Genomic DNA, 27,950 nt, shown 5'->3' with positions numbered 1-27,950 from the left:
ATACTATGGAGACCAAACGCATGAGCAGTATTCAAGCACAGGGCGTACTAGAGCAGTGTAAATAAGCTTAGTGGTATAAGGGTCATTAAATTCCTTGGGCCAACGTTTAATGAATCCAAGTAATCCCTTGGCCTTATTGACAATACTGGATATGTGAAGGTTAAAGTTCAATTTGGAATCAAAAATAACCCCAAGGTCTTCAACAGTCGATATACGTTGCAATGACACATTGTCAATCGTATATGTCCCTAAATGAGGCAAAGTTCGGTGAAATGTCATGTACTTACATTTAGATCATTTGAGGTGCAAGTGGTTAGCTAAGCACCAAGATTGCATGCAGTTCAGATCATCCTGCAGGCGATGAAAATGAGAAGGGTCTTTGTAAGTCAGAATAAGTTTTACATCATCAGCATACATAAGAATATGGGAGTTTGACAAGGTAGCGGGGAGGTCATTAATAAATAATGTAAAAAGTAAGGGGCCAAGATGGCTACCTTGAGATACACCTGATGATGCAAACACAGGCTTAGAAATGTGCGACCTAAGCAAGATCCATTGCGATCTGTCTTTTAGATAAGACGAAATCCAACACAAAAAAGCGGAGGGAAATCCTATACGACTTAGCTTAAAGAGCAGAAGATCATGGTTCACAGAGTCAAATGTTTTGCTGAGGTCAGTGTAAACGACATCAGTCTGCATTTTTAGAGTAAATGCTTCAGTTACCAAGGAAGTAAATTCCAGCAAATTGGTCGTAGTAGACCGTATCTTTATGAAACCATGTTGTTAATTTTGAGTTTTACTTTAAAACTTAACCAATAATCATTATTGATGAGCAAAAAAATAAAACTTATAAAATAATGATTATTCTTTGAGTTTTATTTTTTTGATCAAAAATAAAACTCAAGCTGAAATTGTGTCTATTCCATGAGGATTAAGGACATAATTTATATATATCCTTAATCAGTGAGTCAGGGCGAACATTTTGAATTAATTAATTTTTAAATAAATACACAAAAAAATTTTTTTTTAATTTTAAATTTTTATTTCAGAAAATAATTACTTTAACTATGAATTGTTTAATTTTACAAAAAGTAGTTTTTGTAATGAGTTCGGCGTAATGTTGCACCTCAGATCCAGTAACACAAATTTAAGGGCAGAAAATGCCCTTTCGACACTCACTTGCGTTGCAGGAACAGAGTACACAACTTTAGCTAGTTGGTATAAATTCGGAAACTTGAACATTTTTTAGTTAATTAATTTTTTAATTAATTAAAAATTAATTAATTCAAAATGTTCGCCCTGACTCACTGATTAAGGATATATATAAATTATGTCCTTAATCCTCATGGAATAGACACAATTTCAGCTTGAGTTTTATTTTTGATCAAAAAAATAAAACTCAAGGAATAATCATTATTTTATAAGTTTTATTTTTTTGCTCATCAATAATGATTATTGGTTAAGTTTTGAAGTAAAACTCAAAATTAATCATTAAATTGTGAGCGAATGAATAAAAATTAAAATTTATAAATCATAGTGAAAATGCATAGATAATCCTTAAAAAAGGATATCTGTGAATTCCTCGCTTTCTCAAAGTTACTATAAGTGAATGATTTTTTCGTTTAAAAAAAACAAAATAATCATTATTTCCGGTCCCTGCAAAAAGGACCAATTAGTTGATAAAATAAGTTCGTTAAGCAAAGAAAAATTTCCTTTCATGCTCTGCTGAGGGCACCAAATATTTGGACTCATTGAAAAATTACCATTCTATGTTAGGCAAAATAAAATCACGTAGCACAACAAACGCGTCTCTGTCACGGAGATGAGTGGAAATTCCTTTAATACAAGTTATATGTTGCATATAAACCTGAATATCGGATGAGGGAGGTATATACGAGCAAGTGATGTAAAGAGCAAAAGACGGAAAAGTTACTTTTACAGCAACAAATTCAACATCATTTGGCACATCACCATCAATGATTTCCGACTGAAGGTTGGATTTGACTGCAATCAGTACCCCTCCGCCTCGACGACTCGGACGATCATGACGAAAGATACAAAACTCATCTGATAAAATTTCATTATTAGAAATCGTAGGATTTAACCACGTTTCTGAAAACGCAATAATATTAGAATCAAAAGAAAAACTGCTCAGAATTAAATTCCCGAGTTTGGATAAAAGCCCCCTAACATTCTGATACAGAATATTAAGCGAAAAAGGTCGTGAGTCAAGTTTTTGGAAGCTAAACATGACGTTGGTTTCGAAGAAAGAGTACTAGACTGTAAATCAACAAGCAGTGGCGAAACTCGTTTTTTCTGCCTAAACTCATGAACAATCATATGTGGAGGTCAAAATTTTGGATCACATATAATTGAATCATTAATTGAATATTAACCTGAGCAGGAGAAGGCACAGGGGAAATTTCAAACAAATTTTCAGGGGAAGCAGACAACGAGATTGCTGGCGATAGATCAAGATCTACTGGAGAACTTGGGCGTAATGAGGTTGACGGAGCCGAGCAAGGCAGTACCTCTAGAAATTGAGGCTCTGACCAACGTTTGGGCGGAGACACATACTTATATTGACTAAAGGGTGAAAGGCTATACTAGTTTTGTGCGCATGTATGTAACACACAGAAGGAGGCGTGGCAGACCCCACAAAGTATATATATTCTTGATCAGGATGAGAAGCCGAGTCGATATAGCCTTGTCCGTCCGTCCGTCTGTCTGTCCGTCTGTCTGTCCGTCTGTCCGTCTGTCCGTATGAACGCAAGGATCTCAGAAAGTATAAGAGCTAGAATAACCAAACTTGGTTTCCATATTCTCCTAAGACCGAGAAAGTACGAGTTTGAGTTTTTTTTCGATGCACCCCCCCCACTCCCCCGCAATTCGTGTTTTTTCTTATAACTTCCGTAATTCTCGGAATTTTGAAATCAATTTTGGTAGGTACATCCAGTTAGTACTAATGTGTCCGTGTGCCAAATTTCATCATGATAGGTCAATTCTGAAGAAAGTTATAGCCATAAGTAAAATCGCTGCTCATGCGCTGCCTCTGGCGGCAGCGCTGCCCGCAGCTGTTGTTGTTGTTGCTGCTTTGGTTCAACTTTGTGCTGCATACATACACGCATATAAGCACGCATAGGTACGTGATGTAAATGTATGCTGTTAAAACATAAACATATATTCTAATTTAATTTAATTAATTAATTCATTAATTTATTTAATAATTTAATTTTTTTTTAAATTTTTTTTTTTTTTAATTTTTCTTTTTTGTGGAGAGTACAGGCTATTTTACTGTCGGACTTGCTCGACTGTAGCGTTCTATCTTGTTTTTTTTATTTTCTTAATTTTTTTATTTTCTATAATTATTGTAAACATATGTACAGAGTATTTCAATGTCGGGACACCCGACTTTAGCTTTTTTACTTGTTTTTGAGTAAACTTTTTCGAGGTCACGTCCACTTAATCCTGCACATTTAATATGCATAAAATTCTCGCACAACGAACAGTTAAAAAACCGGAGTTGATCGGAATCAATTTCATCTTTAACTGTGCAAGACTTGTTGCAGAAAAACATTGTGGGCGGAATAAATCAAGGATGAATGACCTAAATAACGTAGTTAGCGCAAAGCTTAAAAAGAATGCTGTAAGCAAAAACTGAGCAAAAAAAAACTGAGTGCCACTAAGATGAGCTTTTAGGTACTGCGACAAACAGCAAACACAAAACATCAACAAGAATGCTGAGTGAGAGCAAAGTGCACAATGGGAGGCCTACCGCGAACACTCACAAAAACCTTTTGGACGCAAAGGGAGCTGCTTAAAAACAAAATGCAAAATAATTGCAAAAACAAAATGCAGTGCACTGACGCCGAAACTATAAAATTATAAAATAAATACCTGTTAAATGCACAACCACTAAACTGAGCACAATACGGGCCAAATAGACATTAACTTCACAAAGTAAAACAATAAATAATGGCAAAAATAATAAAAAACACAGAGCTAAAGAAAACTCGTCTTTCACTGACAACAACTCTCTCTCTCTCTCTTGACTCTCTTTGTACATAATATTACTTTTTCGTAAAATATTAATTTAGTCGATCGGTTAAAAAATGCGGATTTTTAATAAAAACGTTTGGAGCGCGAATTTTCCAAATCTTATCACCAACCTAAGCTATAAAACGATACTTGAGTCCAAATTTCGGCTTCCTAGCTTTTACCGTTTGGGCTGTGCGTTGATCACCAATCAATCAGTCAGTCAGGACAAACTGTATACAAGTATATAGAGATATACCGTAACTCATGCTTGACGTTGCATTAGGCTATAACGAAATTTTATCAGATGACTTTTGGCTTTTCCAGCTTCTTGATAAACCTAAAATAGGCGCAAAAACGCGGAAATACCAGAGACAGACGGGAGTGGAATAGTCGATGTAGTATCGCAATGGGCCAAGCTGGGGCCCATCGATATCGTTGTGTATGTTGTTGACGTATGCGATACATAGCAGAAGGTTACATACAAAGTAAATAAGATAAGTAACATTATCGGAAGAGAGCCAATGCTTCCACCTAAGATTAGGGCTTTTACTTGCCTAAAAACTAGGTACCTCAAAGCCGAAAAAAAGACAGAAAGTAATTATTTGGTCAAAGTAATGTTATGAATCATCCCATTTATTCTCTTTCTGCTGTAGGCTACTTGCCTACAGGATTAAAATTGTCAAGCCAATTTTCAATTACAGGTAGATTTTCCATACTCCATTTCGATTCTTCTTTTATGATTCGTAACGAATTTTGAATAATATGTTCGGCACTACCAAACTCCCCAGAATGTTGTTCATGGAGTTTTTTTACCATTTGATAGCCTTCTTCAGTTGTAAAAATGCCAGTAGCAGAACTAATTAAACTATCCCACAATGTAGTTCTATTAGTAAACCTGAAAATATTCGAAAGAATGTATGAGATATAATTTTGAAAAAAATATGATAATAAAATGATTAAAATTTACTTTTGGCGAAGAATTTGCCAGTTTTCCGTCAAAAAGTTGAACAATGTCATATAGCCAACAGAACTTCCTGCCAACGTTCTAAATATTAAAATCTTATCGGAGTCTGTAAAATATGGGTGTTCTTCAATAATTGCTATTTGCAGCAGACGATTATATTTTTCAGGTTGAATAGGACACCCAGTCAATGATTTCAGTAAAAATGTTCGTTCACTTGGTTGACGTGATTTCGGAAATTCCGCAATTCGTTGCAAGCCAAAATTCCATTCCTCAATAGACCCCCATTTAAAAACAGGGCATATGTACTGATTGGGTACCCTAAAAAATAATAATTTAAGCTTTATTTAAATTTAGAAACTCATAAATGTATACTGACGGATTTTCATAATTAGGGCTAGGGCTGTTTTGCCAGAATTTGAATGCATTTTGAGCTTCTTTTACGCAAGGGTGATAGCCCGCTTGGCATAAAAATTTTTTAGCTAATGCCCGTAGATCTTTTTTCCAATCTTGTTCAGGAAGTTGTTCGGTGCCTAATTCCTCATACAATGGAGCTAGAAGACCTCGGATATATGCCTTAATTAACGATAATAGAAGATTTTCATTACAATTTATGTTTGCTAATAATTTTAAAACTTACCTCAAATTTAGTATGAACTTGTGACATAGCAATATGTCTTCCTATTTGATCAATAAAGGTGAACACCGGATTCCATACAATATGATTCCGTTCAAATTTCATGAAGAGCATCATATTTAATGCAGTCGTAAAGCTTAAATCACCAGCGTAAGCTAAATTCCAAGCGTCATGCAAGAGTTTGGCTCTGTAAAAAGCCAATATTATGTATCAGTTTATAATACATGTATATTATTATACTCTGTATACAAAGAGAAAAAAGTATATATATGTTATGTATGTTAATCGGAGGACAACACTGTTTGGTCTCCCACGCCCTTTTACTCAGTCAGCTCGCATCGGTCAGCGCATTCACATCGCACTTCACAGCGATCGCTGCACCATACAATTCAATACACACACACACGCATTGTTACACACAACTATTACAACACCAACATTGTATACTTATTATTAAATAAATAGTTATTAAATCAGCTAGCGCATATTTAAAACTGGCGACGAGGATGGGATAATCCCAAAAAAATTAATTATTAAAGTGTGCTAGTTGAATTGCGTATACATACACTTCTGCTGTCACAAACGCCGCTGCAAAGATTCCGTTACGGCAGCACAAAAGGGAATTGCAAACAACGTGTGTATGCGGTATGAGCATAGCAACAACAACGCATCTATACGTTCCGTTATTCGTTGATATATCAATACTTGTATATATATTTCTCTCACTACGACTGTGAGCAAATGGAAAACAAAGGTTATGTCGCCCAAGCTTCAGAAACAAGCGCCGACACTGAAATAAAAAACGAAGAAGACGAACTGAGAGCAGCCACACATCCACGTATCGCTGGTGTTTCTGCGGTTAATAAAAAGGTGGAAACTGTTACTTCCAAGTCAGAAGAGAGGAACGCGAAACGCACTACAATGTCAGCTGTAGGAAATCTGGAGCCCAGTCAGTCAGTCAGTCCGACAAGTGGGCCACATATATGCAACGTTTTGAGTTATTCCTACTGGCCAATGACGTCACGGAGGAGGCGCCCAAAAAGGCGGCGTTCCTTACCTTAGCGGGCGCACCGCTGTACGAACTCCTGACGTCATTAGCAGCCCCCAAACAGGTCAGTAATTTAACGCTAGTGGAAATTTACAAAGTACTGACAGATCATTTATCTCCCCGCAAATCGGAAATCGCTACGTTTTTCCATTTCCATAAACGCGACCAACAACTGGACGAGTCTGTTGGCAAGTACATGGCAGCTTTGCGTACGCTTGCAGTAGACTGCAATTTTGGAGCTGCTTTAGACCGCATGCTGCGGGACCGTTTTGTTTACGGAATAACGACAATCTTCAGAAAAGCCTGCTGGAGGAAACCGACCTCACATTGCAATGCGTGATGGAGCGTGCGCGACCCAAAGCTCGTCAAGGTACCTCAGGGGCCCGCCAGCCTTGCCTTGGATGCGGCGGTCGACATTTTCGGAAACAGTGTCCCCATCGCGACACTGTCTGCCATACTTGCGGTCGAACGGGCCACATACGGCGTGTCTGCCGAAGCACACGCAGGCCTTCGTCGAAGTCATCAGGAACAGTATCCCCAACTCTAAGCTACCATTCAACACGTGCACGGACATCACGTCAAGCATATAGCCAAAAGTCTGGCGTGCATCAAATACTTCCATTGGTCAGGCAAAAGAAATCTGCATCTGTCGTCATTAATGGTCGAACTTGTCTATTTGAGGTGGATTCAGGATCACCAGTGACCATCATTAAAGAAGCTACATTCAAGTACATCTGGCCTAGAGGTTGCCCCAACCTCGTCAAATGTAATGTGGATCTCAGCGACCACCAGCGCAACTCGATACCGGTAAAAGGGGTAGTTGACACGTCGATCCATTACGATTGCAGAAAAATAGATAATTTGCCACTAATTGTTGTGTCTGGTGGCGGCTCAAACCTACTGGGATGCAATTGGTTCGAGCCACTTGGCATCCGAATCGAAGGAATTCATGCTATCGGTAGTGGAGTCAGCATCCAATCGATATTCCGCAAGTTCGAACATCTATTTTCGGCTGACCTTGGTCGTTACACCGGACCTCCAGTCACCTTACAAATCGATGCTAGTGTAACGCCGCTACGACTGCCACCACGACGCATTCCATTTCCAATCAAGAGTTTGTACAAAGAGGAACTTGATCGCCTTTGCTCCCAAGGAATCCTGGTGCCTGTGGTGCCACGGTACCCGTCATAAAGAAGGATGGGTCTATTTGCATTTGCGGCGACTACAAATCCACGCTTAATAGAGCCATAAAGCCCCATTGCATTAAATTCCTGCAATTAACACGCTGTTGGTGTCGATCGAAGGTGGTTCAATGTTTGCCAAAATTGATCTGGCGCAGGCATATCAACAATTAGCCGTCGATGACCAGTCGGCTCTGCTGCAAACTATATCTACACACAAGGGTGCATTCAAAGTAACGACTCTACAATTCGGCATATCATCAGCACCGGGAATTTTTCAAAGCTGCATAGAAACAATTCTACAAAATATTCCTGGAGTATTGCCTTATTTCGATGACATTGTCGTCATGGGAAAATCGGAAGAAGAATGAGCGGAAAGACTGCAGGAAGTCTTAGTACGTTTCGACAGAGTAGGCCTACGTCTTCGTAAGGACAAATGCCAATTTGGAGTACCTTCAGTCGAGTTTTTGGGATTTAAAATCGACGCTTTCAGTATAAGACCATCAGCTGAGAAAGTAAAGGCAATCCACAACGCTCCCGCACCAAAAGATAAAAACAAGTAAAAAAGCTAAAGTCGGGTGTCCCGACTTTGAAATACTCTGTACATATGTTTACAATAATTATAGAAAATAAAAAAATTAAGAAAATAAAAAAAATTCAATGATCGATTTTACCTTTCTCGGTATTCGAACTCACGTAAAGGGTGTATAATTGCACATTTACATAGCAATTGCGTCTGTGTGAGTGTATGTATGCCTATGCGCATCTATTCGTGTCTGTGTAAGCATTTTCGCAGTCAACCAAACAGCAACATCAACAACAGCCGCGGGCAGCGCTTGAGCAGCGCTGCAGCAGCGCTGCATCAGCAAATATATTTATGGATATAACTTCTTGTTAAATCGGTCTATCATAATTTGGCATACGGACACATAATAACCAACTGGGGGTATTTCCAAAATTTTAGTTCGAAATTCCAAGAATTACGGGAGTTACGATTTGCGGGGTAGAGGGGGGAGGGAAGCAAAATCCAAAATATACATTTTCTGCGTATTCACATAAGGCATCTGGGATTAAAATTTGGTGTTCCTAGGTCTTATAGTCTCCGAGATATAGGCGATTATACGAATGGAAAATCGGGAAAACCCCCATAGGGGGGAAGTGGGGGGAAAATCAAAAAAATAAAACAAACTCGTATAGAATACACACATAACGCATCTTTGTGCAAAATTTGGTGTCTCTATCTCTTATAGTCTCTGAGATCCAGGTGTTCATACGGACGGACAGACGGACAGACAGACAGACAGACAGGGCTAGATCGACTCGTCTCGTCATGCTGATCAAGAATATATATACTTTGTGGGGTCTGCCACGCCTCCTTCTGCCTGTTACATTTTTCAGCTCCCGCAAACCTAATATACTCTTGTACATTTCATGTACAGAGTATAAACAGTTACAGGCTTTCTTAGGTCTTCTTAATTTTTACCACGCATTTTTGCCGCATAAGGCTACCATCGCAGAGCTGGATCGTTTGCTGGATAAGACCTCGCCATGGCAATGGAAACGACTACACGAAGAAGCTTTTACTACACTCAAACAGTTGGTAGCGTCTGAAGATGTGCTAATACACTACGATGGCACCCTGCCAGTATTATTGACATGTGATGCATCGCCCTATGGAATCGGAGCTGTTCTAAGTCACCGCTTGCCAGACGGAACAGAGAAACCGATTGCATTTTATTCAAGAACACTCTCTAAGGCGGAAAGAAATTATGGACAAATTGATAAAGAGGCGGTCGCACTTATCGCAGGAGTCAAAAAAATTTCCCAACTACGTCTACGGCCGTCCATTTACATTCATTACGGATCACCTTCCGCTACTAGGGATTTTCACAACTGCAAAATCAGTACCAAACGTAATTTCGAATCAGATGCTACGTCGAGAAATTTTCCTTCACGCCTATTATTTTAACTTTATACATCGCCCTGGAACCAGAATAAGCAACGCAGATTTTCTAAGCCGCTGTCCAATGCCTTGTCGACACGAGCCTGAGTGTACTGAAGAAATCATGATGATTGAGTGGGCTACCACACCTATCGTTAGCGCTCATACGCTTGCAGCACAAACTGCTAAAGACCCGCAACTCTCAAAAGTTCTCAACTGGGTGTTAAGGGGATGGTCGAATACCAAAGTTCCGAACTCCGACAAATTGTACCCATTTAGCACTCGCCAAAACGAGCTTACAGCGAACAGAGGAGTCCTGGTCTGGGGAAATCGTGTGGCAGTACCGTCATTGTGTAGAGAAGACATCTTGCATGCGCCTCATCCAGGGATCGTTAAAATGAAGGCCTTAGCATGTAGCTACGTGTGGTGGCCTAATATCGATGCCGAAATTAAGTTGTTGGTTAAACGCAGCGTGCCAGCAAAACAGGAACGAGCCAACAAAAACAGCTACACATCACTGGGAATCTGCCAAGCGTCCATGGTCCCGCCTCCATATCGACTTCGCTGGGCCATTCCAAGGCAACACCTTTTTCTTGGTGGTCGATTCATACACTAAGTGCCTTGAGGTTACTGTGGTTAAGTCTACATCTACTGCTGCTGCAATTAAGTTCCTTCGCCAACTCTTCACAACTCACGGAGTTCCAGACGAAATAGTTTCGGACAATGGCACGGCATTCACTTCCGAAGAATTTAAGTTTTTCATGGATAATAACTTAATCCGACACATTAGATCAGCACCGTTTCATCCTGCGACAAACGGTCAAGCTGAGCGCATGGTCCAGAGTACGAAGAACTACCTCAAAAAATGCGACAGTAACATAAACATTGACCTTGCGTTGGCTCAATATTTGTTTAACCAGCATACTACCCCACATTCAACAACAAATCGTACTCCAGCGGAATTACTGTTTAATCGACAAATCAAGACATACTTCGATAAAATACAACCGCAAGAAATAGCTTATGGTAAGACTTGTGGCATCAACAATACTAAGCATTTTGTTTCAGGCAGCTCAGTCTGGGCCAGAAACTACTCATCTGGGCCCAAGTGGATTACAGGAATGGTTACCGAACAAACTGGGCCCATTGCATATAACGTTCGCCTAAATGATGCACGAGTTGTTCGCCGACATCAATACCAGCTACGCATCCGAGAGCTATTAGGATCAGTTCTTGATTCTGGCGATGGTGAGGTCTCAATCAACGATCGTGAAGAAGATGTTTCACCGAGTTCCCTGGGACATCAGCTCGGTGGCACTGGGCACGCCAGCCAACAACCCCTAGAGGATTAATCAAACCCAGCAGATTCACCGGCATTGCCACCTACGCAGTACTACAATGCATCTGGGTGTTAAGGGGTGTTATGTATGTCAATCGGAGGACAACACTGTTTGGACTCCCACGCCCTTTTACTCAGTCAGCTCGCATCGGTCAGCGCATTCACATCGCATTTCACAGCGATCGCTGCACCATACAATTCAATACACACACACACGCATTGTTACACACAACTATTACAACATCAACATTGTATACTTATTATTAAATAAATAGTTATTAAATCAGCTAGCGCATATTTAAAAATATACATGTATGTATTGGTTTGTGCAAAGTATGTAACAGGTAGAAGGTCTTTCGCCAACTAAAATATTTTGGTACCCAAAGGGTGAAAGGGTGTACTACTTAGTTTTGTGCGAATGTATGTAACAAAATCTCAGAAGGTACAAGAGTTACCAAATTTGGTATCAAGGTTTCCCTAAGCGCTAGGCAGGTCAAGTTGGTTTTTATGTTCTAATACACGTCCCCATTCTCCCGGTTCAACATTGTGCTGCATACATACAGTTAACAACCTACGTCACATCAATACCTGTTTACACTAAAACGCGTGCATACACTTTTACGATGTAGAATATTCTGACACGCACCTATTGCTAGCTGCATACTTTTATTTAATTATTTTCATCCCTTAATGCTATGCTGCGTTTGTAAGGCGCAGCGTTAGCTTAAATTTACTTATGCTATCGCTGAGTTTGTAGGACTCAGCGTTGTCTTAATTCTATTTATAAGTACTATCGCGATCTAAGACCCTTTTACCGTCGCCTACGTGACCTGTGTGCAGCCGTCAATAAATTTTATTGCTGCAAAAAGAATCGCCTAAACAATCAGAGGATCGCCGCATGTGGCAATCGCACATGTCATCAGATAGCCTCGGAGTCTATCTGCTGCAGGTCCGTGACGACAGGTTCTCATGTTCATGTTAGTGCCTGAACATTCTGCGGGCGACCAGGAAACACGACAGCTAGTAGCTCCTGTCTCTGATTCTATTCTATTTTTCTTCGCGTACATTATTATCCAAGCTAATATGATTATCACCAAGCCTAACGGTATGTGTCCATTTACCGTGTGAAACACCAGATCCTCGATGCGCACCCTCTTGCTTTCTAGTTCCTTAAGGTTTTGTTGTACTCGTTGCAATTCGGCTGAGTTGTTGACCACGACATGGTGAAGTGTTGATGGAATCCTTTTCATCTAGTACTTTTACACTTTCTGTGTCAGTCGATGTTGTTATTTGTGGGATGATTATGGTGATATCAGCTATTCTAGTCGTGCATCCAGAGGGTATGTCCGAAATTCCAAGGCTCGGTAATGCTACCACTTCATGGTAGCCTCCGCATGCTATGTGAGCTGACGTGTTTTTAAATATTTTTACAAGCCAGCGGTTCGATCTTCCATATGTTGAATGCTTAACCTACTTGTATTAGTTGTAGGTATTGTAGCGGCACTTGGAACTGACAGGATCATAAGAAGGCTAATGATTGCTTTTGTTGGCGTAATTTTTGCTGCCCTACTGCATCGCTACCTTTTTCCAGTAGCTTTAGTTATTCGTCCCATAGGCCATCTGGCTGGGGGCGTGTTCTCTTGTTTAATAAGAACAAGCTGTCCCTCTTTAGGGTTCAGCTAATGTTCTGGAGCTGCAATTAGTGGTCTTCCCACAAGAAAGTGTCCTGGCGTCAAAATTTCTTCCCCATGGTTATCATTGTTCAGATTAAGCAGGGGGCGTGAGTTTAACACTGCCTTAATTTGACAAAGCAATGTTGTAAACTCTTCGAACGTGAAACTGCTTTCGCCGATGACTCGCCTGAGATGGTGTTTCACCGACTTAACTCCAGCTTCCCATAATCCTCCCATGAGGGGGCTTGCCGGCGGGATATAGTGCCAATGGATGCCTTCTTTTTCGAGAACCGGCGCCAGGCTGTTGTTGCTTTTTACTGCGGCAACAAGGAGCTTTCCTTGTCCAATATTCTGGCTGCTCCCACGAAGTTGGTGCCATTGTCCGAGTATAGGTGCTCACTTTTCCCACGTCTGGCGAAAAATCATCGTAATACTTCCAAAAAACGTTTAGCTGACAGGTCGCTAACGGCTTCCAAATATATAGCCTTTGTTGCCAGACAAACAAAGAGGCATATGTATCCTTTGAATGCTTTTTGTCTTCTATCTTTTGAACATCGGATTTGAAAGGGTCCAGCGTAGTCGATGCCAGTATTTTGGAACGGATGATCACCTGTTACTCGATACACTGGCAAATTCCCCATTAGTTGGCTGGCCATTTCGTTTTTATACCTTATGCAGGCAATACAGTTTTGTAGATACTTTTTCAAGGAGTTTCGTAGTCCAAAGATCCAGTACTCTCCTTGAATGCAGTTTCTCATTAGACCGCCATGCAAGGTTTCCTTATGTGCTTTATTTATAAGAAGCCAAGCCAAATGTGACTTTCCAATAATTATTGGATGTTTTACATCATATGGCAGTAAAGCGTTTTGAAGCCGGCCTCCCACTCGTAACACGCCATCTCCATCCAAAAAGGGGTTGAGCGCCTGTAGTTTACTCTTTGCTTCTAGCACTCTTTTCTTTTGGAGTAAAATAATTTCTCTACCAAAATCTAGCTGTTGTTGTAATTTGACAACAGCTGTTTTGGCTTTTTTAAATTTGTCTACACTCAGGTGTCGGGCTCTTCCTCGTACTTTAGCTATGAAGCGTAATACATAAGCTATTACACTCTTTAGCTTGTCGATTTAGGAATACTTCCTTAGTATTGGAATTAGTCTGTTTTCTTCTTCTGTTATAGTTGAAACTATAATGGATTCCGGTTATTAAGGTTGGACCCATTGACTTGAAGGTTTTGCCAGCCAGTGTGGTCCACCAAATGTCACAAGCTGCCAATTGTTTTGGAGATATTCCCCTTGATGCCACGTCTGCTGGGTTGTCTTCTGATGGTATGTAGTTCCATTTTACGTTGGGTAGTTTTTTGTTTATATCGTCAACTCGTGTTTTGACGAATTTGTCTTTGCTGCGCTTATTCTGAATCCAATCCAGATTAATTTGAGAGTGACTCCATGCCTGCAATTTTCTTTGATCTCCTATTATAGCTTGTATTTTATATAGAAGTTTACTCAACAAATGAGCTGCGCATAGTTCCAATTTGGGAATTGTCTTTTTGTTTTTTATCGGATTCACCTTACTTTTTGCTGCCAGCAAGGTGATCTTAGCTCCGATTTTGGTATACACCACGGCTGCATATGCTTTTTCAGAGGCATCGTAAAACCCATGTAGTTCGATGTCGTCCGTAGATGAGTTTCCAGACCAGCGGGGTATGCTGATATTCACCAAACTTGGTAATTCGCTTGCATATTCTATCCAGAGTTTTGCCAGATTGGGGTCTAACTGTATATCCCATGTAAGCGGCAGTTTCCATAGCTCCTGAATAAAGCATTTTCCTTGTAGTGTTACCGGTGTAAGCCATCCCAGTGGATCGAAGATTCTTGCCAATTGTGATAGAATTAAACGCTTTGAAATGCGATTTAATTTTGGACAATCGACGAAAAATGTGAAGACATCCGTGATAAGATCATCCATGTAGAAGTCCTCTTTTATTGTTGTCAGCAATCGATGGTTTTCCTTGCAGTAGTAGTTTGCCAACTCTTGAAGACATCGGACGGCTAAAAATGGTGCTGAAGTTCCATACGTTACTGTAGTCAACTTGAACTCTTTCACTGCCATTTTTGGACTATCTCTCCAGAGGATATATTGGTATTCTTGGTCGTCTTTCGCTATTTTAATTTGGCGATACATTTTCTCGATGTCAGCTGTCATCACGTATTGCCATTGTCGCCATTTTATCAAGATATCGAAAATATCCTTTTGAATTTTAGGACCGACCAACATTACGTCATTGAGGCTTAGCCCATTGGAGGTTTTGCAGACGCGTCAAACACTACTCTAAGCTTGGTAGTTAGACTGTTAGGTCGGATGACCGCTTGATGTGGCAAGTAGTATTTTCCTTGGCCAATTGTGTGTATTGGTTCCATGTGTCCCAGTCTTAAGTATTCTTGCATGAAATCACTATATTCGGTGAAAATTTTCCATTTGGAGGAGCCTTGCCATGGCTTGCTTTCTGGAGTCTCCGAGCTCAAATTCTTTGCGGAATGGTATGGAGACTACAAGCCGGCCGTCACTATCCCACGTAGTTGTTTTTTGGAACACTTTTTCACACTCAGCAGTTTCTTCTGTTTCGTTGGTATCGCTTTCCAACTCCCAAAAGCGCTCGAGATCGTCTAAGCATATTGTTGTAGCTGCGCTGATGACTTTATTTGTAGAAGCTCTGGATATGCTGCCGGAGATAATCTATCCCAGCTTGGTTTTTTGTCCCAAGGTCTAGTTGACTTTTTTAATTTTCTCCAGCATGATTGATGGAAGCAGGTCAACTCCAATAATTATATCGATCCTGCTGGGTTCATTATTTTTGATGAAATCGACACCTTCTGATATCCCCTGGACTTCCACATTGCTTTTAGTACTCCGAAGTTTCAAAAGTTGTGCCGCTTCCTCTGATATAAGTGTTTTTTGTGAGCCTCCATCAATTAGCGCTCTCAACTGCTCATAATTTCCAGTTTTGTTTTTTACCAGAATCAGAGCCGTGGTCAGTAACGTATCTTGCTCTTTGTGGTTTAAGCAAGTACTTGTTACGACCTGATTTCTGGCTTCATCATCATGAAGCAAGTTGTTATGGGCCTTAGAGCATCGATTGCATGTCCAATTCTTTTTGCAGTCTTTCACGCTATGAGCACCTAAGCATTTGTTGCACAGGGAGTTTTTATCCACAAACTGTCTGCGCTTTTGGCATCTGGCTATTTCATGTCCATCTATCTGGCAAAAACGACATCTTCAATTGGTCGTTTTCTGTGCTTCTTTGTAGATGGCATTATTTTGAACAGAGTCTATTGATGTATGTAACTGCTCAATAAACCCCAGCACATCTTGCAAGGACTGAATTTCTCTGGCCTTTTTTACATGTTGCTCGTAAAGTTGTAGGTCTCCAGTAGAAAAACGTCGCAGCAAAATCTGACCGAACAATACATCAGAATCTTGGCTAATTTGTTCTTTTATGATGTATATGTTCTCTCTTGCTGTGTCCAAGAACTTTCGGATATTGCCTTCATCATTGTTCTTCAGCAATTCCAAGTCCATTAGCTGGTTGAAGCGGTCGGAAAATATTTTGCGCTGATTTTCCGACGACCATTTTGGCTTCGCCTTTAAGGCAAGTCCTCTAATAGTTCAGCTTTTTAATATCGCTGATATCTTTTCTCGAGTATATGACCTCTGAGAAAATTTCAAAAAACGTTGGCCACTCCCTTATTTTTCTGTCAATCTTTTCAGATAATAAGTGGACTTTGCATTCTAGATCATCGATCTCGTCGACATCAAAGGCAAATTTTTCATATTTTGCCTCCAGTTTATTGAGCGTTGACTGAACTTTTGACCACAGGAACTTCATTTGTACTTTGTGGTCAAGGATCTCTTCCAAATCGCTCCGGTCTAGGCAGGAATACAACCTTTTTATACATGAAATGTACAAGAGTATATTAGGTTTGCGGGAGCTGAAAAATGTAACAGGCAGAAGGAGGCATGGCAGACCCCACAAAGTATATATATTCTTGATCAGCGTGACAAGACGAGTCGATCTAGCCCTGTCTGTCCGTCTGTCAGTCTGTCCGTCCGTATGAACACCTGGATCTCAGAGACTATAAGAGATAGAGACACCAAATTTTGCAGAAAGATGCGTTATGTGTGTATTCTATTCGAGTTTGTTTTATTTTTTTGATTTTCCCCCCACTTCACCCCTATGGGGGTTTTCCCGATTTTCCATTCGTATAATTGCCTCTATCTCGGAGACTATATATAAGACCTAGGAACGCCAAATTTTAGTCCAAGATGCCTTATGTGAATGCGCAGAAAATGTATATTTTGGATTTTGCCTCCCTCCCCCCTCTCCCATGCAAATCGCGATTTCCTCTAACTCCCGTAATTCTTGGAATTTCGAACTAAAAGTCAAGTTTCACTATAGTAGACCGATTTAACAAGAAGTTATAGCCATAAATATATTTGCTGCTCAAGCGCTGCCCAAGCGCTGCCCGCGGCTGTTGTTGATGCTGGTGCTTTGGTTGACTGCACACTTGTTTACACAAACACGAATATACTAGCATAAACATACATACACTCACACAGACGCAATTGCTTTGTATATGTGCAATTATACACCCTTTACGTGAGTTCAAATACCAAAAGAGGTAAAATCGATCAAATTTATTTTTTTAATTTTCTTAATTTTTTTTATTTTCTATAATTATTGTATTGGGCTTCGTTGTGATGCATCTGCCTGATTATCATCTAGTCCTTTACATGGAGTTGGTCTGATGTGCAGCACTTCCCTTATGTCCGTTTTTTCCACCGGCATCGGGTGATCGTCTTTCTTGGCATGGTCGGCAACTTCGACCTTCATCTCCGAATCCAAATATGTCCGGATGATTGCCATTGTTACATCAAATATTCTGTCATTAAAATATTGATGATCAACGAGACCGATTTTCAATAGCGTCGTGTTCTGGGCAACGAAATCACCTGCCAACTTTTTCACGATGATTTCCTCCCCTCGCTATGGCGTCCAGAATTCGGTCGCGTACTGCATTCTGCTTCTTCAACAGCGCCAGAGTTTGTTCAGATACAATTTTTTAAAATTTTTTGTTTGGCGCAGCGTTATCTTAAATTTACTTATGCTATCGCTGAGTTTGTAGGACTCAGCGTTGTTTTAATTCTATTTATAAGTACTATCGCGTTTCTAAGACCCTTTTTCCGTCGCTTACGTGACCTGTGTGCAGCCGTCATTAAAGGCACAAAGGATCGCCTAAACAAACAGAGGATCGCCGCATGTGGCAATCGCACATGTCACCAGATATGCCCAGTGCAATGCACCCAGACCAAGTCAATCAGGTCTTCGGCGCATGCACTGCATCCGCCACGTGCGCTGGGTCAGCAGATTCCAGCAAGCACCACCGTGGGACCGTCTGGGAGACTCGACACCTCAACAGCGGACACACCAGTGACAGCAGCGTCAGCAGCGGCGGCAACGGCAACGGTCCCTAGCATAACTTTATCATTGTCATAAGTTCTAGTTCATCATTAATAATATAAAGAAGTCGAGCTCCGCTCGCGATTATATTTTTTAAAAACTAATGTAAGATTAACTCTTAATTGGCGCCCGAGCAGCAGCTCAAAGAAATCTTAGTGGTACAGGAAACTGTTGTGGAAAAAAAAACATTGTAAATACAGTGAATAGTGCCAGTAAAATCCTGCCACTATAGTGTACCGCGTTTACAAAAGTCTGCCATCACAGTGCCAGTAAAATCCTGCCACAAAAGTGAACAGTGCCAACTAAACCGCACCCACAGTGAACTACTACGAGTGAGAACAGTGCCAGTAAAATTCTGCCACAAGTGCTAGTGACAAAGTGTCGGAAAACAAAACCGATACTAAGAATTCAGACTCGGGTCCATTGATCGCCGTGAACTCTCTAGTGTCCGTCCGGAGAGACCGCGCATCCTCGAAGAAGGATAAACTTGAAGAAGGTGCCCTAGTCACCCATCGAGCAAGCAAGCTGCTGCAACGAGGGACAAACGGGACTGTGACCGACTTCATCAACGCGAGAACACGCCGAAGGATGATAATATTAATGTAAGCATTAGTTTCTAAGAATCGGTAAAAACGTTGAAAAAATTTTGGTGAATAGTGAAACAGAAAAGTAAAGTAAAGCAGAAGCTAAAAGAAAACAAGATAGAACGCTACAGTCGAGCAAGCCCGACAGTAAAATAGCCTGTACTCTCCACAAAAAGGAAAAATTAAAAAAAAAAAAATTAAATTATTAAAAAAATTAATGAATTAATTAATTAAAATAATTAATTAAATTAAATTAGAATACATGTTTATGTTCAGTTTAAACAGCATACATTTACATCACGTACCTATGCGTGTTTATATGCGTGTATGTACGCAGAACAAAGTTGAACAAAAGCAGCAACAACAACAACAGCTGCGGGCAGCGCTGCCGACAGAGCTGCAGGCAGCGCATGAGCAGCGATTTTACTTATGGCTATAACTTTCTTCAGAATTGACCTATCATGATGAAATTTGGCACACGGACACATTAGTACTAACTGGATGTACCTACCAAAATTGATTTTTAAATTCCGAGAATTACGGAAGTTATAAGAAAAAATACGAATTGCGGGGCCTAGGGCTTATAGGAACCTTGATACCAATTTTGGTTATCCTAGCTCTTGTACTTACTGAGATCCTTGCGCTCATACAGACAGACGGACAGACGGACAGACAGGCAGACGGACATGGCTATATCGACTCGTCTTCTCATCCTGATCAAGAATATATATACTTTTTGGGGCCTGCCACGCCTCTTCTGTGTGTTACATACATGCGCACAAAACTAGTATAGCCTTTCACCCTTTGGGTACAGGCTATAAAAATTAATCAATTACCTAAAAATTCGAAAAGTAAAGTAACTGTGCATAAGATATTGCTAAAATTGTCAAAAAAAAAAAAAAAAAAATTATTATGAAAAATACAAAACAGGGCAAGTGAAATATTAACATAGTATGAGAAGGAATTTAAAGAATCAAAAAATTGTTTAAAAAAGATAAATTTTGAAAAACATAGAACAGAGAGAATAAATATAGTGGAAGAGGCAGATGCGGTTCTAGAGTCCTATAACACACCCATGAATTGGAAAGCAATCTCCAAATGCTTAACAGAGCATTATGCGGATAAACGTGATTTAAAAACGCCTGAATTCCAAATGTTCTCGACGACACAAGGCCGTCTGTCCGTGTCCGAATTTTATCGGTACGTTTACCATCAGCTCTCGCTGATCCTAAATCAAATAGCCGTACAAGAAGAGTCACCGGAGGTAGTGCGAGCTCTCACAAGTCGATATAGAGGCAAAGCCCTGGATGTATTCGTGCGAGGGCTCAACGGCGATTTGCCTCGACTCTTGGCTATTAAGGAGCCAAGAGATCTGAGTCATGCGCTGCACCTCTGCAGTGTGGTAGAGACCCAAGAACATATGAATGCATATGCACCACGTTTAAGGCAACAACTGCCTCCTCTGCCCCCACGGCAGTCACAGTCACATTCGTCCATACATAAGCCTCAGCCTTTGGGAAATGGAAATCATTGGAGACACTCTGACCCTAGGCTATACTATACACCGAAGGTCAGACCTCAGTTCGGCCAATCATACCAACGACCATTTTCACAATTTCCGCCACAACACATGTATGTCCGATAAAATTATTAGGCCCCTCCAAGGCCATTTGCTCCGAAACCGGAACCCAAACCTGTACCCATGGACGTCGACCAGTCCGTCCGAGCCAGAAACGTAAATTATATTAACAGACCTCAGGCCAATGAGATGGTGGGTAAACGCCCCCCTCCTCCAATGCAGAAATGACCCTCTCGCAAGTTCCAGAGGCAGTTACATGTCACCACAGGAGAATTATGGCCAGGCACCGAAGAATTAGAGTATGAAAATACAGAACATGCATATGCAGAAAACCTAGAACAGGTAGATGCTGAGGCATTGCTGGGCGAGCAAACGTCAAATGTTGAGATTTTTTATAGACACGGGATCGAACCAAAATTATATTCAATCTAGTTTAGTATATAGCCCCAAGCCAAATGAAAAACAATTTTTTTGCGACTTCAGTCGGAGGTCTTGTTTGGATGCCACCAAACCCCAATTAAATTCTTTCTACTTCCAACTTTGAAAACTTTCCACAGTATCTTAGGAAACGATACCCTGAAAACGTTAAATGCCATAATCGACGTCAAGAACGACGTATTAATAATAAATAATAATTACAGAATTAAAATTCAACAGTTAGCCACTTAGTCAGTAAATAGTAAAAGTTAGGGCAGAGCATATGTCAGCCCGCCAGAAACAATTAATGGACCAGGCCATCGAAGCTCATGCCGAGTTATTCGCTGAGCCCGATGAAAAACTGACCTACACGACAACGGTAGTAGGGGCAATTAGGACTACATCTGATACGCCAATATATAGTAAACACTCCGCTTCTTTAAAAGCGGAGGTCGAAAAACAAATAAACCAATTGGTGACCTTCACGGTCACCCTATAATGCACCTGTATGGGTGGTGCCAAAGAAAATTGATGCATCGGGAGAACATAAGTTTAGATTGGTCATAGATTACAGAAAGTTAAATTCTGTAACTATATCGGATAGATATCCAATCCCAGACATCGGGGAGATTATCGCTCAACTAGGTGAAAACAAGTACCTTTCAGTTCTTGATCTGAAGAGCGGATTTCATCAGATCCCACTCAAGGGAAGAGATATAGAGAAGACTTCGTTTTTAGTAAATGGTGGGAAATTCGAGTTCACTAGACTACCCTTCGGTCTAAAAAGCTCCCCATCAATATTCCAGAGGGCCCTAGATGATATTCTACGGGACCATGTAGGAAAAAGATGTTACGTCTATATAGACGATATTATAGTCTTCAGTAAAACTGAAAATGAGCATGCTCAAGATCTTGAGAAAATCTTCTCAACTTTGGCTCAGGCCAACATAAAAGTTCAGATTGATAAATGGGAATTCTTTAAGACAGAGGTCGATTTTCTTGGCTTCACAATTTCGGCCGATGGTGTCAAAACCAATAAAGATAAAGTGAACGCCATACAAAGGTTCCCAGAACCGAAGACATTAAAGGATCTACGTTCCTTCTTGGGATTATCAAGTTATTACCGACGATTTATTCGCGATTACGCTAAGCTAATGAAACCGCTCACAACCTTACTACGAGGACAAAATGGCAGAGTCTCGAGAAATACTTCAGATAAAATCAGAATTTCATTAGACAAAAGCTCTTTAGAAGCATTTCAAAAAATTAAAAATACATTAGTTTTGCAAGATGTAATACTTGCCAATTCAGATTTCAAAAAAGAGTTCCAGCTCACGACAGATGCTTCAAATTACGCCATCGGAGCAGTTCTGGAACAGAATGGGAGACCAATCACTTTCATTTCGCGTACACTTACAAAAACGGAGGCGAACTATGCCACCAACGAACAAGTAAAAAAGCTAAAGTCGGGTGTCCCGACTTTGAAATACTCTGTACATATGTTTACAATATTTTATAAAAAAAACAAAAAATAAGAAAATTTAAAACAAGTAAAAAAGCTAAAGTCGGGTGTCCCGACTTTGAAATACTCTGTACATATGTTTAAATAATTATAGAAAATAAAAAAAATTAAGAAAATAAAAAAAAAATCAATGATCGATTTTACCTTTCTCGGTGTTCGAACTCACGAAAAGGGTGTATAATTGCACATTTACATAGCAATTGCGTCTGTGTGAGTGTATGTATGCCTATGCGCATCTATTCGTGTCTGTGTAAGCATTTTCGCAGTCAACCAAACAGCAACATCAACAACAGTTGCGGGCAGCGCTTGAGCAGCGCTGCAGCAGCAAATATATTTATGGCTATAACTTCTTGGTAAATCGGTCTATCATAGTGAAACTTGGCATACGGACACATAATAACCAACTGGGGGTAAATTTTAGTTCGAAATTCCAAGAATTACGGTAGTTAGAGAAAATCGCATTTGCGGGGGAGAGGGGGGAGGGAGGGAAATTCCAAAATATACATTTTCTGCGTATTCACACAAGGCACCTTGGACTAAAATTTGGTGTTCCTAGGTCTTATGGTCTCCGAGATATAGGCGATTATACGAATGGAAAATCGGGAAAACCCCCATAGGGGGGAAGTGGGGGGAAAATCAAAAAAAAAACAAACTTGTATAGCGTACACACATAAGGCATCTTTGTGCAAAATTTGGTGTCTCTAGCTCTTATAGTCTCGAGATCTAGGTGATCATACGGACGGACAGACGGAGAGACAGACAGACAGGGCTAGATCGACTCGTCTCGTCATGTTGATCAAGAATATATATACTTTGTGGGGTCTGCCACGCCTCCTTCTGCCTGTTACATTTTTCAGCTCGCGCAAACCTAATATACTCTTGTACATTTCATGTACACAGTATAAAAAGAGATGCTGGTAATGGTTTGGGCACTCCAAAGTTTACACATGTACCTTTACGGTACCTCTAAAGTTAATATTTATACCGATCATTCGCTCACCGCTCACATTCGCTTTGAGCAACAAAAATCATAACGGCAAACTCAAGAGATGGAAAAGTTACCTCGAAGAGTTTAACCATTAACTTCGATATAAGCCGGGAGCTACAAATGTAGTAGCCGACGCTTTGTCAAGAAATCCCCCAATGGCTCACAAATAAATAGTACTTCGGCAACAGCCCATAGCGATGAAAGTTCATCGCATAACCTAATACCCGTCATGGAATTCCCCATTAATGTTTTCAAAACCAAGTTTTCTTGCTTACCTCGGATGAAGAATCATATGAGTTTAGCCTACCATTTCCCTCTTACCATAGGCACATAATAAAGAAAAACTTTTATTCGGAAAAGGATTTAATAGATATATAGAAGAAACTACTAGATCCAAGATTGGTGGACGGATTGTTCACATCTGAAGAGATTATGGGCAAAATACAGAATATATTTCCCTTACATTTTTGCTCCTACAAAGTTAGATACACTCAGAAACGCGTTACTGATGTGACTGATGAAAATGAACAGAACAATATTATGACTAAAGAACATTCCAGAGCACATAGGAACCCCATAGAAAACAAGATACAGATCCTTAGTAACTTCTTCTTTCCAAACATAAAGCAGAAAATTGAGGCAGTTACAAAGACATGTGAAACATGCAAGTACGATAGGAAACCACCATGTGGAACAATTCAATCTACACAAATTCCTTCATATCCAGGCGAAATCATTCACATTGACTTGTTTATAACTCAAAACAATTTGGCTCTCACAGCTATCGATAAATTCTCTAAATATGCCCAGGTTAAAATTATAAAATCAAAAGCAGCGGAGGATTTAAAGCACCCGCTATACGAGACCATGATGGCATTCGGCATGCCGAAAGTAGTAGTCATGGATAACGAAAAGGCGTTAAGCTCATCATCCATCAAGTTTCTGCTGCAAGATCAGCTCAAGGCAACAGTCTACAGGACGCCGCCATACGCATCTACCAGCAACGGACAAGTTGAAGGATTTCATTCAACCGAAATTATGAGATGTATTAAAAAAGATTCCCAGAGCGCTAGCTTCGACGAGTTAATTTATAAAGCAGTACAACTGTATAATCAATCAATCCACTCCACAGTAAGAAAAAAGCCAATAGATATATTTTTCGGCATTAGAGACGCGAAAGATCCTCAACAATTAGAATTAGAAAGGAATAAATTAGAGAAAAAACAAGAGAGAACGCTACAGTCGAGCAAGCCCGACAGTGTAATACCCTGTACCCAGGTAAACTTCCGTCACTGAGTTATATGCGCCCATAGCAGCAGCAAAAAGAGGAAGAAGAAGAGCGAACTTGTTGCTGCAGTTTGTGGGGGTTGTACTGGCGAGAATTTGTTTCGCTAATAACTTTTCTTAGAATTGACCGAATTGAATAAATGATTTAAACAGCTGTAGACAATTATATATAAATTATGTGTGCAAAGTTTGGTTTAGGTAGCATTTGAAATGTGGACGCTATTGACGAAATTCTGTAGCGGGGGAAGGGGGGGAAAATTAAAAAAAAAAAAATAAACTCGTCCTTACTCGGACCTAGGAGAATCTGGATACCAACTTTGGTTATTCTAGCTTTTATAGTTTCTGAGATCCTCGCGTTCATCCAGACGGACGGACGGACAGACGGACAGACGGACGGACATGTCTAGATCGATTTCTCTCGTCATGCTGATCAAGAATATATATACTTTATGGGGTCGGAGATGCTTCCTTCTGTATGTTACATACTTTGCACAAACCTAATATACCCTTTTTACCCTACGGGTACAGGGGATAATAATCATAAAACAGGAGAAAGATCTTGCGTATCACAATGCAAGAATGCAAGAAGGAAAGGAATAAAAAATTATAAAGCCGGAGACGTAGTGTACGTCAAAATAGACAAGAGACTAGGTTCAAAACTCACACCCAAATATAGGAAAGAAATAGTAGCAGAGAATGGTAACACCACCATTAAAACAAAAACAGGAATAAAAGTTCATAAAAATAATATCAAAACATAACGTTATTTCTCAGGTTATTCCTACCCACATGCATGGGGCTAGCAACAATTCTAAACTATTCAAACTCGCAGCTCATTCCAATAAAAACGGGATCCGCAGCGATTAGTAATGGACATTTTAAGATCATCCACGTCTTCGATATGGGAGAATATGAAAATGTCCTCAAGATAAAATAAATGCGCAACTGGAAAATAATAATAGGCAAGTGGTAATTAATAAGGTATTGAGCAATAGAATGAAGGAATTGAGCAACATTACTAATAATATAATTAAATTAACGCAGGAAAATAATAATTTCAACAATGAAAAAATAGAAATATTTAAGTATAAAGTACACATCTTTCGAGAAGATGTTATAAATTTAATACATTCGATAGATTGGGCGAAAACAAACACAATTAATTCAATTATATTGTCAGAAATCGAAATTAGGGCCGTAGAAAATATTTTAGAGAATCAAAGTGAAATGTTCATAGGCATAGAAGAACTACTAGAGTTCTCAAAGATAAGAATCGCTACAAACAATGAAAGCCTTATCTATATAATTAATATACCATTAATCTCAAACGAAATTTGTACGACATTGTTAATAAAGCCCATTAGGAGAAAAAAATCCATAAATGAAGTAGAATTCAAAAATATTATAAAATGCGAAAAAGAAATCTATGCTATTAAGAGCCCTTGTAAGGCCCATAACGATAAGACAATATGTGAAGACAACAAAATTATAGATTTAAGCAACAATACAATAGCCAAACACCGGATTGCCGCATCATCAACAGTCAACATGTGCCGGATCATGAGGAGGTTTTAACAGGCACCGTGCTGCTCAACGACTTCGACGGATTGGTAAAGATCGAGGATGAGGAAATGGAACTAAAAAGTACATTCCTCATCCAGTTTTCAAATGCCAGCGTAACGGTGGGGCGAAGTACCTACGTGGCAGGAGAACCCCCCGAGGCAACGCCACCGCTCTTGCAATTACTGACACGAAAAAGCAAAATAAAAGAAGTCCTCTCACTTCAGATGTTACAAGAAATCAATATAAATAATACAATGCAACTTGAAGCCTTAAAGAGGACAGGTGCCACCACAAAGGGCATCAGTGTGTCAATTAGTGCGACCCTACTAATATTACTTGGGGTCGCAATATTGTGATTACTGAAGCAAAGACGAGTGACTACGCTAAATCAAGTCACGATGGAAGCGGGGAACCTCAGGATCTGTAAACAAAATCTCCGAAGAAGCAGTGCAGACGCAAAAACGATTTTATATTGCGTCCGCTCTTACAGGGGGAGGAGTTAACAATAGACGTCACATCAATAACAAAATTATGCACAGTGCAATGCACCCAGACCAAGTCAATCAGGTCTTCGGCGCATCACCAAGCGCAAGCACCACCGACACCTCAACAGCGGACACACCAGCAACAGCAGCATAACTTTATCATTGTCATAAGTTAGTTCTAATTCACCATTTTAAAAACTAATGTAAGATAAACTTTTAATTTACATACACGCATATAAGCACACAGAGACACGATTCTGATGTAAATGTAAAATTCAAACTGTACATAAACATGTCTCTACTTTTGTATGTATATATTGAGTAATTTGTATTTAATATAATTTTTTAAAACTAATTAAAACAAGTAGAGAAGCTAAAGTAAAGGTATGCCGACTTTGAAATAATCTGTACATACATAGGTGTAGAATAATTATCTGTGTCTATGCGTGTATGGATGTGTTTGTGTATGTCTCGTGTGCCTGTGCAAAGTAGTAACAACAACAACAACAGCGTATCATATGCCTTTTGGGGGAAATAACAAAGAGAGCACATCACCAATACAGCCGTTCCACATCCACTGTGCTATGGCTTGTACGCTGGATAGACGGCGTGTTGGGATGCTGAAGCGTTGTTCTGGTCCTGGAGAATAGTACATTGCTTTATTTTGCTCGTCATTTCAAAAACCTTGTTTTCAAGCTTTTTTAAGAGTTGACTGATTTGCATGTTTTGCTGTTGTTGTTCCTGTTGCTGTTTCTGTAGCCACAGGAGATGGATCCCGCATCCTTTCTACCCTTAATTTTTGGCGGCAAAGGGTCTTAATTTGATATATCTTATTCATTTTGGCGCAGAGCTCTATATTAAAGACAAGATAGAACGCTACAGTCGACCAAGCCCGACAGTAAAATACCCAGTACTATCCATAAATTTAAAAAAAAAAAAATAAAAAAAAAATTTAATTGGCTAATTAAATTAAATAAATATGTACAATTTCAATAGAATAAATTTACATCAGAATCGTGTTCTGCGTGTTTGTATGTACGCACAAAGTTGAACCAAAGCAGCAACAACAACAACAGCTGCGGGCAGCGCTGCAAGCAGAGCATGGGCAGCGATTTTATTTATGGCTATAACTTTCACCAAAATTTACCTATCATGATGAAACTTGACATACGGACACATAAGCACTAACTGGAT

The 27,950-nt window shown here is 39.9% G+C and overlaps 1 protein-coding gene across 1 annotated transcript in view; it reads right to left on the bottom strand.

Moving 5' to 3' along the window:
• Window positions 1-4,636: 4,636 nt before the first annotated feature.
• Window positions 4,637-27,950, bottom strand: part of LOC115629991 (aminopeptidase N) — a 56,768-nt gene continuing 33,454 nt past the window's right edge. The window contains exons 9-12 of the mRNA XM_030526617.1: window positions 5,640-5,823; window positions 5,379-5,575; window positions 5,006-5,320; window positions 4,637-4,933 (exon numbers count right to left, since the gene is read on the bottom strand). Of these exons, the coding sequence (XP_030382477.1) occupies window positions 4,693-4,933; window positions 5,006-5,320; window positions 5,379-5,575; window positions 5,640-5,823 (937 nt within the window). The 3' untranslated portion in view covers window positions 4,637-4,692. The remainder of the gene's footprint in view (window positions 4,934-5,005; window positions 5,321-5,378; window positions 5,576-5,639; window positions 5,824-27,950) is intronic.

Source organism: Scaptodrosophila lebanonensis, unplaced genomic scaffold, assembly GCF_003285725.1.
Source record: "Scaptodrosophila lebanonensis strain 11010-0011.00,11010-0021.00 unplaced genomic scaffold, SlebRS2 tig00000197-arrow-arrow-pilon, whole genome shotgun sequence".
Lineage (NCBI taxonomy): Eukaryota > Metazoa > Arthropoda > Insecta > Diptera > Drosophilidae > Scaptodrosophila > Scaptodrosophila lebanonensis.
This window is presented reverse-complemented; position numbering and strand designations above follow the sequence as displayed.